The following is a 19,190-nucleotide window of genomic DNA, read 5'->3' as shown; positions in this document are numbered from 1 at the left end:
GGGAATGGGGCACGGGGCCTTTCCCCTCTAAGGGGCGCCAGCTCCCATCCAGCCCCAGGCTGAGATCTCACATCCTTTCCCACGTGAAGGGGATTGGGGGAGCGGGGGGCGGGGGGGACCTGCCTGGCCCAGAGGAACAAGCGTCTATCACAGAAGCTCAGGGCTCCGGGGTCTCCTCGTCCTCCCATGGGATCAGCATGGGGCCGTGCGAGGGACTTGACCTGGGCACTCACTCAGTGGCAGTGGAGGGATTAGATCCCTAGAGATCCAGTGCCCAATTCTACCCCTCTGCACTGTGACGATTAGACCCCACTCCCCTCCCGGAGCCGGGGCAGCTCCCAGGAGTCCTGGCTCCCAGGTCTGTGCTCTAAGCACTGGCCCAGCCTCTGGCTTCACCTTTGGCTGCGGTGAGCATGGCCGATGCCAGCTCGCACTGGCGCGTCTCCAGGTGGCCCAGGATGAACCAGCGGGGAAAGCGATTGGCCATCATGGAGTCCAGTGGGTTCTGGTGGAGGATGTCCCCAGCCGGCATCACCGTCTCCAGCACGGGGAGCCTGCGGATGGGAGAAGGGGCTGGTCAGGGGAGCTCCCCCAAGCCTGGGCTCAGCAGGACAGGCAGCAAAAGAACCAGGAGTCCTGGCTAACAGTCCCCCCGGCACTAAGCTAGCGAAGGCCAGGACTGCAACAGGGCTTAAGAGAACTGGATAAATTCATGGAGGTTACGTCCGTTAATGGCTATTAGCCAGGCTGGGTAAGGAATGGTGTCTCTAGCCTCTCTGTCACAGGGTGGAGATGGATGGCAGGAGAGAGATCACTTGATCATTACCTGTTAGGTTCACTCCCTCTGGGGCATCTGGCATTGGCCACTGTCGGCAGAGAGGATACTGGGCTGGAGGACCTTTGGTCTGACCCAGTCTGGCTGTTCTTATTAACCGCAAACACTCCTCCCGCCCCCACGAGCCAGGGAAGAACCCAGGCATCCCAGATCCTCCCTGGTCCGAAGGCAACGGAGGGAACACACTGCCCCCCTCGACATCCCCTAGGGATGCGGCTCATTCAGTGGGGGGGGTGGATGGGCCCTCCCCACATGTCCCGTGCCCCCGCTGGGTGGCTCACAGGCATGGGGTTTGGGGTGGGGGTACCCATGCAGCCAATGCCTGGGCTCTTCTCAGGCCTCTAGGAGCAGGTTTGTGGGGAGGCAGCACCTCAGACCCAGAGAGGGCAGTGGGAAAAGAAAAAAGAAAAAAAAGGGAAAAAGAGAGGAAAGAGAAGGAGGAAAAAAAGGAGGAATAGGGCCGCAACATGTGGGGGGGGGGAGCAGCGGGGGGTATCCAGGCTGCGCTGCAGGGCCGGGGGAGAGGGGGGAATGTGGCTCACAGAGCTGAGGGGGGAAGCAGCTGGGGGTACCCAGGCTGCACTGCAGGGCAGGCAGGGAGGTGGCTTGGAGAGCTGGGGCAGGGGGGAAGCGGCTGGGGGTACCCAGGCTGCGCTGCAGGGCAGGGGGGAAGGTGCCTCAGAGAGCTGGGACAGGGGAGGAGCGGCTGGGGGTACCCAGGCTGCGCTGCAGGATGGGGGGTGACCACCAAGACAGGGAGTGGGGCAGCCTGGTTAGGCAGCTGATGCCAGGGCCAGCTGGTGGGCAGAGCCCCCCCGGGTACATACCTCATGGCTCTCAGTGCCAGGCGATAGGCCAGGTCGGCGTCGTGGGGCAGCAGGGCAGAGAAGAGGTAGCGGGCGAAGGTGTGCATGGGCACGCTCTCCCGGAACACCACCTCCCCGAAGCCGCTGAACGGGCCGCCTGGCAAGGGACAGACGCCAGGGTGAGGGGCTGGCTGGGCTGAGCACCCCGCCCCGCCCCACCGGAATTCCAGAGCACAGCTGGGGAGCGCATCAGCCAATCACAGCACAGCCTGCCTTGAGGGGCAGCCTCCCGATGGAGCCGAGCCCCTCTCCTTGCAGGTTTCCCCCCACTTGGAGCAGGGAGGGCAGGGTCCCTCCCTAGCCGCCGATGGGGCCCTGGATCCCAGCCCCCCAGGGTGCTGCAGGCCCTGCCCAGGCCGGTACCTTCCAGCAGCAGCGCCGCCTGCTTGCGCAGCACCTGCACCAGCCTCTCGTCCAGCTCCATCTCGTCCAGCAGGGCGATGAGCTGCTCCTCGCTCCGCACCACCTTGTCCTGGGCGTAGAGCCCCTCGGGCATGGCCCGCTGCTGCCCCAGCCCCGCCAGCGCCATCTCCAGTGCCAGCGCCAGGTACGACTCGCCCGAGCCGGGGCTGGAGGGGACGGGCACGTGCTGGTACAGCACCTTCTTCTTCCCATCCGCCGCTGCGTCTGCAAATGGGGCCGGGGGGGGGGCGGTCAGCCACGGGCGGTATGCCCCCTCCCCCTCTGATGCAGGAGATGGGGAGCCCTGGACTGACCCAGGAGTACAGACACCGATGCAGACCCTCCAGTCTGTGCCAGCACACCCCCTCCCCATTGCCAAGGGGGGGTCACTAGGATCTCTGCTTGCAAACACCCCCCCCACCCCATCACAGAGCGTGGTACATCCTGCCCCATCCTCCCCCCAGTCACAGAGCGCGGTACATCCCACCCCATACCTGGATAGAGCGACAAGCCCTCCTGGTCCGTGCGGCATGGCTCCAGGAGGGTCCGGCACAGGCAGCCGATGGGGTCCAGGGGGTGGCCCACCCAGCCCTCCAGGTTGGTGATGGACGTGCTGCCCTTGTGCAATATCTCTGTGGGGAGGGGGGAAGGCCCATGAGACGCTGACTCACCTCTCCCCCCACCCCCCCAGCTGAGACCGGCCACTCTCGCTGCACGGGAGCCCCTCCCAGCCCAGAGCCCCCGGCTGGGGCTGGCATGTTCATTTCCCACTGTTAGACGTCAAGGCCATGAGCAGAGCAAGGAACCCAGGAGTCCTGGCTTCCAGCTGGCTCCACCCACTAGACCTTCCCCCCACGTCCCCCAGGACTGGGAATAGAACCCAGGTGTCCTGCCTCCCAGCCCCTCCCCCACCTTTCTTCTGCTGCTTGTAGCTCTCGAGCTGGTGGCGGCGCTGCAGGCGCATGGTGTTGCCCACGGCGGTGGCCAGGCGCAGGGCCTCACGGGGGTAGCCGTGGGAGCGCAGGGCGTCCACGCGGGCGCAGGCTGTGGGGAAGGGGTCGCCCAGCCAGAGCGGGCGGCCCTGGGGGTCGAAGCAGAGCTTGTCGCCACCTGTCTTCATGCCCAGGCTGTAGCAGTCGCTGCCGAGGATCTTCTGGAGGTGGCAGTCGCCCCAGCGCAGCTCCCCGGCCTTGATGGCGCGGCTGAAGACGGTCTGCTGGGTGCCGGCTGAGGGTGGGAAGCCAGAATCAGGGCAGGGCAGCATGAGACTAAGCCTGTCCCCACTAGGGGGCACCAGCTCTGATCCAGCCCCCGGGGGGAGGGGAATGGGGTTCAAGGCCTTTCCCCTCTAGGGGGCCCCCCTGAGATGTGAGCCGTGGGAAGCAGACCCTCCCCACACTGCCCTGCTCCCAGCTCCGTCCATCCCCACTCAAGGGTCCCTCCAGCCTATCCCCTGCATCTCCACTCCAAGTTCCCACTCCTGTCCCCCGCATGGGGCCCAGATTCTGTGCCCCCCCCGTACCTGCGCTGGGGACTGAGGGGAGCTGCAGGGCCGTGGTGGCTCCAGGCACATCAAAGGAATAGTTCCCCTCCTCCAAGGGGCAGACATCCAGCTTGTTCCACTTCTTCAGCAGTGCCAGCCACAGGGCGCGCTCCTCAGGCTTGCAATGGGGGTTCAGGACCACACACACCCACAGGGCCCCTGTAGCAAGGAGAAGGGGGTGACGCAGGTGTCAGGCAAACCAGGCTGCAGGTGCTGCGGGTCGGGAGTGAAGGGCACAAGCAGAGCTGGGGGTGGAAGGCCTCGGGCTGGGACAGCAGGGGGCTGCAGGTCAGGATTGAGGGGCACTGGCAGGGCTATGAGCCCGGGGCTGGGACAGCAGGGGCTGCGGGTCAGGAGTGAGGGGCATCAGCAGATTAGCCTGGGAGATGCTAGTCCAAGCGTCTCCCTCCCTTACCCAGCTCGTCCCACAGCTGCCGGCACTTGTCCGTCATGCCGGCTCCCTGCTGCCTCCACAGGGCCAGGCGCGGGTCCTCCAGGAACTGCTCCGTCATCAGGATCAGCATTCGGGCACCGTTGGAGTCCCGCATCCGCAGCATCTCACGTACCTGGGGGGGTGGGAGCAACTCAGGGGGGGCTTGCAACCTCTATGGTCCAAGGCAGATGGAGCCGGAGCTTGGGGAGGGGTGGGGGGAGGCCAGGAGGCTCCCAGCCAGGGATGCTCCCCCCTTAGCTACAGCAGAGACCCCCGCCCTGCAGGGCAAAAAGGGGGCAGGCAGTGACATGCCCCCTCCACGGGAAGAGGGGCCTGGGGGAGAGTGGTCCCCTCCCCCGTTCTGGGGGAAGCCATGGAGGAGACAGGACCCGAACTTGGGGGGTGGAAGGGAGGGGACACAGCCAGGCTGGGGGCAGGGAGGTTGTGGCCCTGCTGAGGCTGGGGACCCTTGGAGGGGGGCACGGGGGGGGCAGGAGTTACCTTGTTGAACATGGACTGCAGCTGCTTGCTGGCTCCATAGTACCCGCCGCTGGACAGGAGCTGCCTGACCTGCTCCTGGATCTGCTCCTCGTCTAGGTGCCAGCAATTGGCGTCCTCAATGCCGGCGCCAGCCGTGGGGTCTGGGGCGCCTGGGGGGGGACACACAGTCAGCAGGACAGAACCCCTTGCTCCCCTGGGACTCCACCTCCCCTCTTGGGCACAGGGGTGGGGGAGGGCGTGACACAGGCCCCTGCTCTGCAGCCAACCAGGGGCAGGGCCTGGGCTCTAGAGCAATGTAGGGGCCCCACCCAGCAGCCAATGGGGGGGGGAGGCAGATCCCAGATTCTACAGCAACCCAGGGGTCCCCCCACTGTGTAGCCAATGGGAGGCGGATCCCAGAGCCAAGAGCGACCCAGGGGTCCCCCCACTGCGTAGCCAACGGGAGGCAGATCCCAGCACCAAGGGCGACCCAGGGGTCCCCCCACTGCGTAGCCAATGGGAGGCGGATCCCAGAGCCAAGAGCGACCCAGGGGGCCCCCCACTCCGTAGCCAATGGAACGCGCTCCCTCCGTACCATGCACGCGGTTGATCTCAGAGCCTAGCAAGAGGATCTCGTCGGCCAGCCGCTGGGCAGTGGGCAGCACCTCAGTGTGGTGGGCGCTGATCAGGTACTGGACGAACTTCTGCAGCTGGTCGCGGTTCATCTGGGAGAGGGTCTCGGAGATGGGCAGGCGCAGCTCCACCTGCCGGGCGTTGCGGATGCGGTAGAGCGACAGTGCCACCACGTGGGCGCAGTAGAAGATGTCCCGGTTGTCGCAGGCACAGCTCACTGACGTGATCTTGCAACGGTCAAAGCTGATGGAGACGTGGAAGCTCGGCTCCGGCTCGCTGGGGCCAGCCGGCTCCGTCACTGTCCCACTCAGGTGGAAGCCTGGGGACAGGAGGGGACAGGGTTGCTGTGGGAAGGGGGAGGTGGTCCCCTGCTCCAGCCACTAGACCCCACTCTCCTCCCAGAGCCAGGGGTAGAACCCAGGAGTTATAGGTCCCAGACCCCCTGCTCTAACCACTAGATCCCACTCCCCTCCCACAGCCAGGGGTAGGGCCCAGGAGTTACGTGTCCCATACCCCCTGCTCTAACCACTAGACACCACTCCCCTCTCAGAGCCGGGGGTAGAACCCAGGAGTTATGGGTCTCAGACCCCCCTGCTCTGACCACTAGACACCTCCTGCCCATTGTCTATGGAGACTGGGAACTCTCTGGGGGATGGCCCATCTCTCCCCGTGTGTCTGGGCTGCACCCAGCGCAGTGGGGCCCCCGATCTCGGTCGGAGCCTGCACAGGACCTGGCCTAACAGGGGGCCCCGATCCTGGGTGGTGGAGCTGCCATGGGGAATCTGTGCAGCGCTTGGCCCAATGAAGGCCCCAATCTCAGCTGAGGTTTCTCGCTGCTGCCAGGGAGTCGGCCCCAGGCTCCCCCCTCAGCTTCTCTGGCACAGAATCATCAGGGCGGTCGGGAAGCAGGGCCAAGGAAACCTCGACTGGCTCTGAAACCCTCCAGGGATGGGGATCCCGCAGCCCCCCAGGACACCTGGCCCGGAGAGTTAGACAGTTCCTCTAATATCCAGCCAAAATCTCCCCTGCTGCAAGTGAAGCTCAGGGCTTCCTGTCCTGCCTCCAGCGGCTGCGGAGAACAATCTGCCTCCAAGTTCCAGCCTGCAGGAGGCCAGGAGCTCCAGGACACCTGACAAATCCACGCCGGCAATTCCTCCAGGCCCTATTCTCTCCCCTTTCCTCGCAGGCCAATGCTGTCCTCCGGATTCTCCCTAACTGCCCCACGTCTTCCCTCCAGCACGGCCCCCCTAGCACCGATCTCCCGGGCCAGACACACCCCCCGCCTGGGACCTCACCCCCCGTTGTGCAACCACATCCCATTGTGGGGCCATATTCAATTTGTGAGCCACTATCACCCCAGGTCCTTTATTCCCCCTTCACAGCCATCCCTTGGGTACGGCGAATTGAGGAGATTGCCCTGGGCCCTGCACTTTGGGGGGCCTCCCTGCGCTTCTATAAAATCATGAGGAGGCGGCGGGAAGGTGAGGGGGGAAGCAGGCAGGCGGGGTGAGGAGGTGAATGGGGAGGAAAGCAGCAGGCAGACGAGTGGGGGAGGGCAAAGAGGAGCCCCCCTACCAGAACATCCCCCTCCCCACAGGGCCTCTGCCACCAGTGGGGCCTGCCAGTGTCTCCCCCTCTGTGTCTACCACCTGCCAGCTGTTTCGTGGCAGCAGAAAGCGCTGGGGGAGCAGGGGGGAGAAGACAGGGCACAGAGCACTTGGGGGAGGGGGCAGAAATTGGTGGGGAAGAGGCAGGATGGGGCCTTGGGAAAGGGGTTGACTGGGTGTGGGGCCTGGGCAGAGCTGGAGGAGGGGAAAGACCCCCTGGCAGATTAGAAACTCTGCACCTCTGTCCCGGGCCCTGCACCCCCTGGGGCCGGCCCTGGCTCTGTCTTGGAGCTGAGCCTTTTGCTTTTTCCATCTTCAGCGCAGGGTTTTCCTCTTTTTACTGTATTGCATCTTGCTGATTTCAGACCCATTCTCTGATCAGTCGCCACCATCCTGAATTCGAATTCTGCCTCCAAAGCGCGACCCGCCCCTCGCCGCTCGGTGCCATCCGCAGATTTCATCAGCATCCCCTCCCTCATCCGCGTCATTAACGAATCCGGCAATGGTGCTGGACCCAGGACTCAGCCCTGTGGGACCCCACCAGAAACGTCCTCCCTGCTGGAGGTCAAACCAGCCTGAGAACAGTCATTCAAGCCGCTGTGCACCCACCTTATTGTAATTCCATCTAGACCACATCCCCCCGTCTGCTCAGGAGAGCGCAACGTGGGCCTGGGTCAAAAGCCTGCATAAAATCACCCCACCCCACCCCACCCCCCAGGCCAGGAACTGGTCTGCCCTTGACAGATGCCGGCACCCCTTATCAACCGTTTGTTTGTTCCAGTATCTTTCCTGCTATCAGGGTCAGGCTGACTGGTCTCAAATTCCCAGGCCTCCTCCTTTCTCTTTTTAAGGGACACATTTACCCAGCTCCGGTCCCTCACCCGGCCTCCAGGAGCTCTCCAAGGGGTGACATTGCTTCAGCTAGTTCTGCAAGTCCCTAGGACGAATGCACCGGCCCCTGCCGACTTGCATACAGCTAATTACACCAAGTCTCCTTGCGCCTTTCGTGTTAGTATGAACAGTGCTGAGCACCCGGTTGCCATTAATCGCTGTAGCAATGACTGAAGCCAAACAGGCACTAAACGCCTCAGCCCTCCTGAGGTCACCAGCGATGGGCTCTCTGGCTCTTTCCTTCGCCTTTCTCTTGCTCCTGCTGCTTTTAAGGAATCTCTTGGTATTGCGGCTCATGTCCCTCGCCTGGGTAACTTGTTTTGTGCCTTAGCTGTTCTCAGGGCCAGTGCAACCATTTAGGCGACCGCCCACTGGCATTTGGGGGGCACCATTTCCTTTGGCAGCGACCGCAGCAGCTGGATCTTTGGACGCCCCCGTCGCTGCCGGCATTTAGGCGGAGGGAGCTGGGGCAGGGGGGCGTGGGGAGGGCCGCCTGCAGCAAGTAAGGGGTGGGGGGACGGCACGCAGGGGAACTCCCCACCCCAGCTCACCCCTGCCCCGCCTCCTCCCCGAGCATGCCGGGGCTGCTTCACTTCTCCCACCTCCCAGGCTTGCGGCACCTAAGCTGATTGGCGCTGTAAGCCTGGGAGGTAGGAGAAATGAAGCAGCCCTGGCATGCTCGGAGAGGAGCGGGGCAGGGGTGAACTGCTTCAAGGGGGGAGCCTCAGGGCAGAGGGGGGGTAGCCGCCGTGGGCGGGGAGGCCTCAGGGTGGGAGTGGGCGCAAGGTGGAAGTTTTGCCTAGGACAGAAAACATCCTTGTACTGCCCCTGGCCATTCTCACTCTGTCCCTGCCAGGCCGGGCTCCTTCTCGGCACTTGTTCCCACTTTTGGCAGGGGCCCTTTCGCAGTTTCAAGTCATTAAAAGCCGTTCCCCTCCCCTCCCTGGGTCACCTGTAGTCCCCTCCCGGCCAGGAGCAGGTGTTTGCGGGTGAATCCCCGGGCGGCTGGGCTGACGAGCACTGGCTTGCCCGGGCGAAGGGGCAGGGGATGTCAGCCCATGTGGCACACGCCCAGCACCGCGGTGAATCACACAGGTGAGACGGGTATTGGGAAGGTGGGAGGGGGCGACACAGACACCCTGATGGAACCAGTCCGCGGCAGGCACGGATGGCAGGTGCTGACGTCTCACCGAGACTGGCCTGGGGCCAGCCGGTGACTCACGGTGGCGCAGCTGGTGGCGGAACCCGTGGCTGCCGGCTCATGTCCCCGCACGCCACAGGCTGGACTGGAGCCAGTGGCACACACGGGAGGGGCTAGAACCAGAATGAGGAACAGGCGGTGGGAACGGTGGGTGCCGGGACACAGAAACCACCCAGGCCACCCTCCCCTGACTGAGACTGCAGGGAATAGACAGACACAGTTACCACCCAGGGACTGTGCTTCAGCCCGGCTGGAGTCCCCACAACCCAGAGGAGCCCTGTCACCCCTTAGGCCAGCGAGAAATCCAGGCACTTCACCTACCCACCCCGGAGAGAGAGACACCACCCACAGTCCTGGGCTGGGGTCCCGCATGGCTGGCTCGGAAGGCCGGGCGGGGTGGTGGTGGTGAAGGAACAGGGCTCAGGGAGATCCATGCTCACTTCCCAGCTGTACCGGACTCTGGGTGTTGTCCAGCAAGTCAGTGTCAATCTGTGCCTCAGTTTCCCCCCTTTCCCCCCTCCAAATCTACAAGGACGGGCTAATAATCCTCTACTGGGAGCGAGAGCTCTGTGGGGCAGGGACAGTCTCTCACTAAGGGTATGGCTACACTCGAAACGTCAAAGCACTGCTGCAGCAGTGCTTTGAAGTGTGAGTGTGGTCGCGGCGCCAGGCTGGCAGAGAGCTCTCCCAGCGCTGCACGTACTCCACCTCCTGATGGGGATTAGCTTGCAGTGCTAGGAGCCACACTCCCAGCACTGCGGCACTGTTTACACTGGTGCTTTACAGCACGGTATCTTGCAGCGCTCAGGGGGGTGTTTTTTTTCACACCCCTGAGAAAGAAAGTTGCAGCGCTATAAAGCGCCAGTGTAGCCAAGGCCTAAGGCGTGGGGAGAGGGCAGCTGCAGCACCCAGAACCCCAGGGATCCCTAGCACAGAGAACCAGAAACCACAGTGGGGAACAAGCTTATAACCTTCACTGGGATACAGGATTCTTCACTTCCTGTCTTAAACGGGGGTGTAGCTTGTACACAGCTGCTGCAGCTCAGTGCCGGGTGGGGGGATCCCTGTACAAACAGCCCCTACGTCCCATCCCAGAGGCAGCTGCAGCTTGATCAAGGGCCTCTAACCACCGTCATTATATAGACAAATGGCAAACTTTCCAGATCTGTTCAGCAATCCCCACTGGCCCTCAGAGGCCTCGGCTCCACCAGCAAGCACCCGTTAATGAAGTTCCTTCCTCAAAGAGGGCGGCATGAACCCCGGCGTTCGGGCTGGATTCAGATGGGCAGTTGCACTGCGATGGCCGCTCTCATGCTGTTTGGGTACGATCCTCCTCCCGCTCCCAGTTAAGCAGCGCTGCTTTGCTCCACCTCAGAAGCAGCTGCATCTCAGGGGCAGGTGAGATTTAGATGGTGGGGTCCTTAGAGACGAAATACAGAAACAGACCCGACAAGCTTCCAGCCTGAATATGTAAACTCCATTAAATGTCTCACTCCCCCAGAGCCTGTGACCCTGGACACTGGATTGTGTTTCAAACACCGTAAACGCCCCGGCACCTGCTCCGAGATCTTGGGGGCGGGGAGAGCATTACAATTCAGGGAGCACGACGGGGGTTAGAAATACACAGCCAAACAGGAGCCAGCCAAACAGCTACGACCAGGCCGATTTCAGTGACTATTAGGGACATTACAGTGGCCCTAGTCAAGACCGGGGCCCCATTGTGTCAGGTACTGCAAAGACAGCAAGTCCCTGCCTTGAAGAGCTCACAGTCCAAAGAGACACGGGGGGGAGGGGAAACTGAGGCACAGGGCAGGGATGTGCCCAAGCTCACATGGCAGAGCCAGGAAAAGAACCCTGGTGTCCTGACTCCCAGCCTGGTGCCTGGGCCAAGCTGCCTCTAGTTCCACTCCAGACGCGGCGTCAGGTCAGCGGTGGGAGTTGCATCTCGGCTCCAGGCGCACTCAAAGCCGCACTGCCTCCGGCTTGGAGCAGGGGAGCGGGACAAGCCGAGTTCTGGCTTTCACCCCATGGGCTCTGCCCACCCCCCTCGCATGAGGTGAGCATCCGGGGGCTGCTCCCCCCATCCCGGGACAGCACGCCCAGAAATCCCCAGCACCCACGGGAGCTCTGTGGCAGAGGGGCTGGGGAAAAGCAGTCGACTGAGATTAGTCCTCCACCCCGCAGCCCTCCCAAACACACAACCCCTCCCCGGCTCTCCAGCCCACTTCCCATCTCTGCAGCTCAGTACCCCCTTGGAAATCGGCCACTGTTCCCCTCCTGGCCCCAAACGGGGAACCGCTCATCCCTTTGTACCTCCAAGAGTGCCTGGCCCCACCCCACACTGGGCCTGCATTTATCACTCCGAGAACGAGCTCCTGGGGGGCCTGGCAGCTGCGCCAGCCCCAGCCCGAGAGCGGACGTGTTTCTAACCCAGCTGTTCTAGGAACCGGCGGGCACTGAGCCATGCAGGCTGGGCTGGGAACTGACACTGCCCGGGGCGTTGCCAGCCTGCTCGGGTGGCAAAGGGCCAAGAGCTCGAGGAGCCGACTTCCCAGCGCCTGGATGCTGGGGAGGCTCTGGAGTTCGAAGGGGAACAGGGACTGCCCGCCCGGATCAGGGCAGAGACCCAGCTGTCCACCTCCCTCTGCTTCTGGGCACAGTGCACCCACCCGAGGGATAACCTGCCCCCACATGAGGTCTCCCCCAGGGCATCCACATTGCAGCATAAGCCTGGGTTATCAATGGCTGGACCTAGGTGGCGCTGACACCTCTGCACTGCACCGTCTTCTGCCTCGAGTCCGTACCTTGCCCCGAGTCCGTACCTTGCCCCGAGTCCACACTGCAAAATGACAGGGCTTGGACCAGAGCCACAGCAGGGCTTGGGCTGACCCCCGCGACAGCAGGGTCTCAGGACTGGTGCCTGATCAGACTCAGACTGATGTGTCCTGGGCCCAATGCTGAGAGTCAGAGCTCAGGCTTACATGGTAGTGTAGACAATACTCTTCTACTCAGAAGAAAGAGGTGGTCCATCCCTTCCTAGATGGCTGCGAGCAGTAACTGTAGCTATCATTGTTACCCATGTAAAACATCCAATCCCTCTGACCCTTGCTAAATTCTCAGCCCCGCTGCCATCCAGTGGTCAGGGGTTCCACAGGCTAACACAATTGTCAGACAGTCGTTCCTTCGAGCAGTTTGGAAGAAGATGCATTTTCATTTCACCAGTGTCCCCTTGATCTCATGCTGCAAGACAGAGTCCCCGCAGCCAAACACTCTTCAGCTCAGACATCTGCTAGCATCTTTCCTTCCCTCCATGAGCTTTTACACCAAGAACACACAAGCTTAAGCCACCCCATTGGCCCCAGCAGTGACTCTGCAGAACGAGGATGCAGCAGCGTCTTAGAGACAGGCAGGAGGGCTCTGACCTCAGCTTTGCAAATTCAGCTGGTGGAGAAGGTGCTGGATCTGGCCCCCACCTGGATATTTCACATCTGCAATCCTGCCTTGAAGGCAGGCACGGGCCGCATTCAGAAGCGCTGGGGAGGAAGGTCATGTGAGCCCTGCAGGTCCAGCTGCATCCAGGTAGCTGGCTCCACATGGCTCCCCAGACACAGCTCTGTAATAGCAACGGGGCCCACCTGAGCAGATCAGGGCTGGAGCACAGCCCAGAAACATGGCTAGGACCGGTCCACACAAAATCACAACCAGGGGCTGGAAATGGATCCTCTGCCAAGGTGGCTGTATCAGCCTGTGTTTCTACCGCGTGCGAACAACAAACTCCTAGTTCAGTGACCCTCAGAAGTACGTCTCAAAGCACTTCACGAACAAGGTTGGAATTATATCCCTGTTTTACATGTGGGGAAACTGAGGCACAGAGCCAGGATCTGACTTGGCCATTGTCACCCAGCAGGCCAATGGCAGAACTGGGAACAGAACCCAGGGCTCCTGTGTCCCCATCCAATGCTCTAGCCATAAGGTCAAACTGCCACCCCATTCAGCACCTCCCATACTGCATTCCCGCATGTACGACACCTACCAAATAAATCTGCCTTTCCATTAGCAGCTCAGAGATGCTGGACACACAATCGGGCCCTAATACAAAGCAGTGTTGGGAGTGAAACCTGGAGCCGGCTCCCTGCTCACAGTTGCACATACAGGCTCACAAGGCCTTAATTCCCAGGTCTGCCTGGGCCTTTCCCTATCAGAGGACTGCTGGCCTGAAATAGCCAGCGAGTGCCAGACACGACACCTTCCCGGGAGCTGAATTTGCAAAGCTGGGTGCTGGATGCTGCTGTTTCCTCATTCCATGGAGTTACTTCTGGGACAACAACCAGGGTGGGGTGGGGGGCACGAAAGCTTGTGGCCTTGTGGCACGCAACCCCCCAGCAAGAGACATCAGAGCAAGACAGAGTCCCTTATGTCCATGGGGTCTCTCACTGCAGGAACCCCTGAGGGCATCCACTTTACAACAGTGGGACTCTGTTGAGCATTTTCAGACCCTCAGATCCAGTGATGAGCAAATTTCAAGTCCACCCACAGGAGTGTCTGATTCTCAACACACACAAAGCAAAGCCGTGTTGCGGGTACGCTTGTCTGTACCAGACCTTCCCTCAGCCAGTTTGGAGAGTTTATTCCCAGGCACTTCCCCTGGGGCAAAGGGAAATATTTGAGGTTATTTTCCCCACTGGGGCTGTCATAAACAGATTGTTAAGGGTTAATGTCTCTTTTACCTGTAAAGAAGCAGGGAACTGAACACCTGACCAGAAGACCAATCAGGAGACAAGATACTTTTAAATTTGGGTGGAGGGAAGTTTGTGTGTGTTCTTTGTCCCTTGTTTTTGTTCTTCTCTGGGGGGTCTGAGAGAGACCAGACATTACTACAGGCTCTCTATGTTTCTGTTCAACTAGTAAGTAGGAACAGGCGATTTTAGTATTTTTGTTTGTTTTACTCTATTTGCAATTGTGGATCTGGCTGGTTAACTTTTATATGTGTAGTTGCTGGGAATATTTTGATTTGTATGGGTACTGGGAGGAAAGTTTCTTTCTGTGTCTATAAGATAGGACCCTGTATATTTACATCGTGAGTTAGAGATTAATTCTTTACTTTTCCTTTCTTTTATTAAAGATTTCTTTTTAGGAACCTGATGATTTTTTTCTTGCTTCCCTTAGTTTAATCCAGGGGATTGGGATAACTCACCAGGACTGTGGGGGGAGATGGGAGAGGAGAGAGGTAGAATCTTCTCTGTATTTCCTATGAATCTGTTTGCCTCTTTTTGGAGGGAAGGGACATGCATGCTCTGCATGTCATTATGTAAAGAGGTTGGTGCAGTATCTCTCAGGATAGCCCAGGGAGGAAGTCTGGGAAGGGGAAAAGAAGGGGATAGTTTCATTTCTCTGTTTTAAAGAACCCAAGCGGGTTTGGGTTCTTGGGGTCCCCAGGGAAGGTTGGGGAGATCAGAGTGCTCCAAAACACTATATTTTTGGGTGGTGGCAGTGCTATCGGATCTAAGCTGGTAATTAAGCTTAGAGGAATTCATGCAGGTACCCAAATTGTGGATGCTAAGGTTCAGATTTGGGAATTATACCTTATGACAGGGGCAAAGGGGCTCGTAGTTTTCACCAGTGTCAGGGAGAAGAACCTGATTTCACACAACACTGGCCCCAACTGGAACCACGTTTGAAAGAGACAAACAGACTTTTGTTTCCTAACTGAGAAGGGGAAGGAAGCCCTGGAAGCTGGTTGAGGAGCTGCTAGCGCAGACACACAGACCCCCGCAAACCCCAGCTGCCTACAGTTTCTCCTGTAGCGCCTGGAACAGCCCTTGGGAGGCAAGACAGAGTCGAAGGGGGAGAGCTCAGACACAGGCAAAGCAAGTATTTTGGGCTCAGCAGCCAGGACCAGGAAGACAACCTGACGCACCACACTAGAGACAGGACATGAGGCTTCTCCCAGGGACCTGGCCGCTGCTGATCTGAAGGTGCTAGTGTTGGGACAGCAAAGGGCTGGGGGATGCTGCAAGCAGGATGGGACCCAGCCCTGGGGAACGGGTCCCAGAGAGCAATACCAGCTGGGGGAGAGGTCTGGATCCCAGGGTGTGGGCCTGTCCCATCTCAGCAGCTGAGATTCAGCCTGGTTCTTAGGGCAGCAATTGTCCATGTCACAAACCCCAGGAGTGATCAGCCCCGAGTCCCCTCCCCTCCCCGACTGATCGTACCAGGTGCTGCACACTCACAATCCTTGATCACAATTAGGGATCTGTTCTGGGTGCTGCACAGATACCCCTGACATGGGGGTCCCTGTCGTACTGGGTGCCTCATGGAGCCCCCTGTCTATGACTGGGGACCCCTGTCATGCCACACGCCACACAGGGGCACTCCACAACCACGATTCGGGCCCCTCATGCCAGGCACCACACAGATCCTCCCCCCTCCAGCTAGCACGGGCTGCACAGACACAGAGCGACAGCTAAATGGAGACAGAGGAAGGATCAGCCCCTGTTTTAGATCTGGGGAAACTGAGGCCCAGAGAGACGCAGCGACTTGCCCAAGGAGTCTGTGGCAGAGCAAGGCAGTGAAACTCTGGTCCCAGTCCTGTGCCAATTCCTCTCTCTCAGGCAGGCGCAGCAGGGGGACCGAGGGGTTCCCTGCCGACGCCCTCGCAGCGAGGATCTACCTATGCAGTAGCTATCCCCAGCCCCAACTGCCTTCTGTCCCAGCCCCCACCCTGCCCCGCTCCCAAGCCCCCAGCAGGTGACACTCACCCACTTGCAGCACCCGGTCAACGGCCCCTGATTGCAGCAGGTGCAGGCCACGGTTGAAAGGCACCCGGGAGTCTCGCTCGCCGTCGGGGGGGTGGCAGCCAAGGGATGAGTACATGCAGATCTCACGCTCGCTGCGTGGGAAGGACCAGAACACAATCCGCTTCTGCACAGGCTCTGGGACGCGGGAGAATCGCTCCTCCACCTGCAGCGCGTGGGGCCAGGGGAGGAAGGGACACAGCATCAGTCACCCACCTGGTCTCAGTCAGCGACTTGAGCTCTTCCTCCTCTAGGCAGGCAAAGGCCTGTGGAAACTTATAGGCCAACAATCTTCCAAGGGGCATCAGAGTAGCAAGGATGTTTCAGTCACTGGCCCGGTCCAGCCACTAGCTAGGATGAGCCTGCACCTTGGAGACAAGGCTGATGAGATACCCCTTGGGGAGCCCGTTTGGTTGAGCAGGGAGGCAGTTCAGCTGCTGTTCCTAGACACCCTCCAGAGCGAGGTGCACATGGGGCATCTCTGAAGCGTTCTCCTTAGAGCATGATGGGAGGGAAGTGGGGTCTAGTGGCTAGAGCAGGGGACGACTCATAGATCCTGTGGAATGCTCCCCATCACTACAAGCCCAACCCAGTGGTCGCTGGCTAAAAACGGCCACCGTGGCTCTGCTGGCTTGGAAGACTCAAAGGGGAACGGCGACAAGGTGTGTGGGAGCAAGGACCATGACAACAACCCAGGCCCTAGAGACACACCAGGCCAGGGAATGAAACGGCACCTCAGCAACAAACCGTCAGTTTCCTCTCAGTGAGATTTTCCAGTCTGACCTGCGTTCTCATAGCCGGGCTGACGGCAGCACCCCACCGCGCCCGGCGCTGCACAGCCCCAGGCTGAAGGGTCCTCCCTGCCCCACACAACACAACAGACACACAAGGGAAGGATCATGCCCCCCGCCCCCACTTCACAGAGGAGGAAAACAGAACCGCAGAGACAGACAGTAACTTGTCTGAGGCCACACAGGGTGAGGCTGGGTCCAGTATGCCGCTCACACAGCCCCTAGACTCAACCCCCTCATGATCAATGAGCTCGTTTCTCACTGTGGGCCCAATCCTACACATTTTTTAAGTGATCCTGTTGCCCTTAAACAGGCAAAGCTCCTGGGAGCTTCCCCCAAGCGAGAGGTGCAGGATCAGGGCTCCTTGGGACAAGCCCTCCATCCGTAAAGTGGAAGGCTGGGCTACGCAATTACATTAAAACCCCCGAGTGTGTTATTTTCAAGTACCGCCTGTGGTCTATTTCCCCCCACCAGGGAAATGTCAGGGGGGCAGAAATTAATTACAGATGAGGTTCAAAAAGGCAGATTTAGGTCTCCATGACGCAGGGGCTCAGAGCAAAGAGAAAAAAAAAAAACCACTGTCAGTTTCACCACAGAAAAAAACAGGCCGCCCTCGTTTGCATGTTTTCCTCTGTCAACCCCCTCAAAGTGGAGCGATCGGTGACTGGGAGGAGGGGGCAGCGGGGGGCTGGATTCAGCTGAGTGGCCCCCACAAACAAAGAACCAGCCAGTGTTAAGAAGCAGAGACTTGAACAAGAAAGTACTTGCAACTTAAAAATAAACCGTGTTACAGAACTGGGGAGCATCCGGGCCATCACACAGACAGAAAGAGCCCCAACAGATTCATTAGACACCAGCACGGATACGCGAGGTGTGAAATATACCCTGGAGAAGAGGGTGTCTATTTTATGTGAGGGCCTCGCAATCTTTACTGTATTTATCCTCACCCCTCCCCTGTGAGACAGGGCAGGGCTAGCACCCCCAAGAAACAGAGGGGAAACCAAGGCACAGAGCAGCGCTGGAACTTGTTCCCAGCAAGGGCAAGGGTGGCAGAGCAAGGAATTAATCCTGGCTCTTGGCTCATGCACTAACCACTTTCCTCTCCCTCAGCATGCAGCCCCCAAGCTGGGCGGCCACCTGGGTCTGGGGCTAGGAGGAATGGGGCAAGAGGTGCATTTAGGATCTCACAGTGAGGTGTGGTCTCTTCATTTACAGCTGGACCCTCAGCGTCCAAAAAAAGGATCACGCCTTTCCAGGGCCATCCCAGTGCTGACATTCTCTGACCCTAGGATCTCTCTCTCTCTCTGCAACCAGCCCCTCGCCACCTTCAGCCCCTCATCCAGCAACAGGGAAGGGCATGACATGGCACCTAGGACAAGAACGGATGATCTAAGCATTGGAGGGTCCAATTCTCTGCAGGGCAAAATCTCACCCACTTGTGGGTCTTTACAGCAGGCCCTCAGCACAGCCCCTCTCCAGCAGAAGGGTAAAGCCAGGCAGCACCAAGAACACAGCTGAGGTCTGAGCAGTCTTTATTTTTAGCAGGTCCTGTCAGCCCCCTGCTAAATGAGTCTCTGGGGCTGATCCTTGGATGAAAGGAAGCTGCTCTTTTTAAAGCCACCTCTCTCACATGTTCCAGAGCATGAAGCCTCAGCATGTCCTGGTGGCCGCGGCTAGCGGGGAAGGGTTCATTCATCTCGCGGCTAGCGGGGAAGGGTTCATTCATCTCGGGGAGGGGTGACGTGACAGGAGACTCCCATTTGACAAGTTTCCCAGCCTGACCGAAACCAAATCCCTTCCCTGGGAGAGAATCGTCCCAGCAGCCTGGATTCTCAGGGGGCAAGGAGGGGAAGAAGGGGGGGGTTAAACACTGGTTTGGAGGGTGGGGGGAGTCAGGCCCACATTCAGACAAGCAGGGAGACGGGGAGACACACCCCAAGTCTGGTCCCCACCCCCCTGCTCAGCTGCTTGCCAAGGCTCCCTCCGCGGTCATGTCTCCAGGGTTTTGCCCAGACTAGTTTAGAAGTCCCAAGAGATGGGGCGCCCATCTGTTCTCAGCTCTCGCTCTCAGCACATAATTTCCCTGGTACCCAGCTCGAACTCAGGAATCCAGTGCGAGCAGGGGCCTCCTGGGTCATTGCCTCCAGTCCCAGAGGTAACCCCTGAAACTCCCCTTTGCTCAGCTGCCATCCTCCCCAATAGACAAACACCCCCCTCCGCACCAGTGCTCCCCAGTGGGGCAGCCAAGCTGGGGAAGCCGGAGGAGGGGCTGGGCCAGGATTCCCGGTCACCCCAAAAGGAGGTCAAAGAGCCACCCAGCAATTTAAAGAGGGCTGGTCTGTCCTGGGTGAGTAACCACTTCCTCTGACCCCAGCCAGTATCACCCTGCCCGCAAGCAGGCACCCGCTGTGGGGCAGGGGAGGAGGCGTGGGTGGCAAGAGGCTGCTCAGCCAGCGAGGTGCGGGGGCTGATGCTGGCACAGAGGCCACAGAAGGTGAGAAGGTCAGTAGGGGGGTTGCCCCAATGGCTGACAGCTGCTGTAGGAGCATCCCACGACAAGGCGAGAAGGGACCAGGGAAGAGAATCAGGCGGAGCCACCTCAAGGGAAGAGATTGGAAAAAACGCCCCGTGGGGTTATAGGGGCAACCCCAGAAGCCGGGGGTGACAGGACATGGGGCGGGGGGAATAAGGGATAGAAAAGTGGGTGGACACTA

At 59.9% G+C, this 19,190-nt stretch overlaps 1 protein-coding gene across 2 annotated transcripts in view; it reads right to left on the bottom strand.

Annotated features, from left to right (window-relative positions):
- ZSWIM4 (zinc finger SWIM-type containing 4) overlaps positions 1–15,849 on the bottom strand; it is a 119,518-nt gene extending 103,669 nt beyond the window's left edge. For both annotated transcript variants that reach the window (XR_012654879.1, XM_032780345.2), the window contains exons 1-10: positions 15,650–15,849; positions 5,155–5,511; positions 4,581–4,729; positions 4,062–4,212; positions 3,626–3,805; positions 3,016–3,330; positions 2,598–2,735; positions 2,065–2,328; positions 1,663–1,798; positions 397–554 (exon numbers count right to left, since the gene is read on the bottom strand). Coding sequence is in view for 1 of the 2 variants with exons in the window: in XM_032780345.2 (XP_032636236.2) it covers positions 397–554; positions 1,663–1,798; positions 2,065–2,328; positions 2,598–2,735; positions 3,016–3,330; positions 3,626–3,805; positions 4,062–4,212; positions 4,581–4,729; positions 5,155–5,511; positions 15,650–15,764 (1,963 nt within the window). In the remaining variant the exon portion in view is untranslated. The remainder of the gene's footprint in view (positions 1–396; positions 555–1,662; positions 1,799–2,064; positions 2,329–2,597; positions 2,736–3,015; positions 3,331–3,625; positions 3,806–4,061; positions 4,213–4,580; positions 4,730–5,154; positions 5,512–15,649) is intronic.
- Between the last annotated feature and the right edge of the window lie 3,341 nt (positions 15,850–19,190).

The sequence above is a fragment of the Chelonoidis abingdonii genome, chromosome 26 (genome assembly GCF_003597395.2).
Source record: "Chelonoidis abingdonii isolate Lonesome George chromosome 26, CheloAbing_2.0, whole genome shotgun sequence".
NCBI classification, from domain to species: Eukaryota; Metazoa; Chordata; order Testudines; family Testudinidae; genus Chelonoidis; species Chelonoidis abingdonii.
Note: the sequence above shows the minus strand (reverse complement) of the source record. Positions and strands in the feature narration are given on the sequence as shown.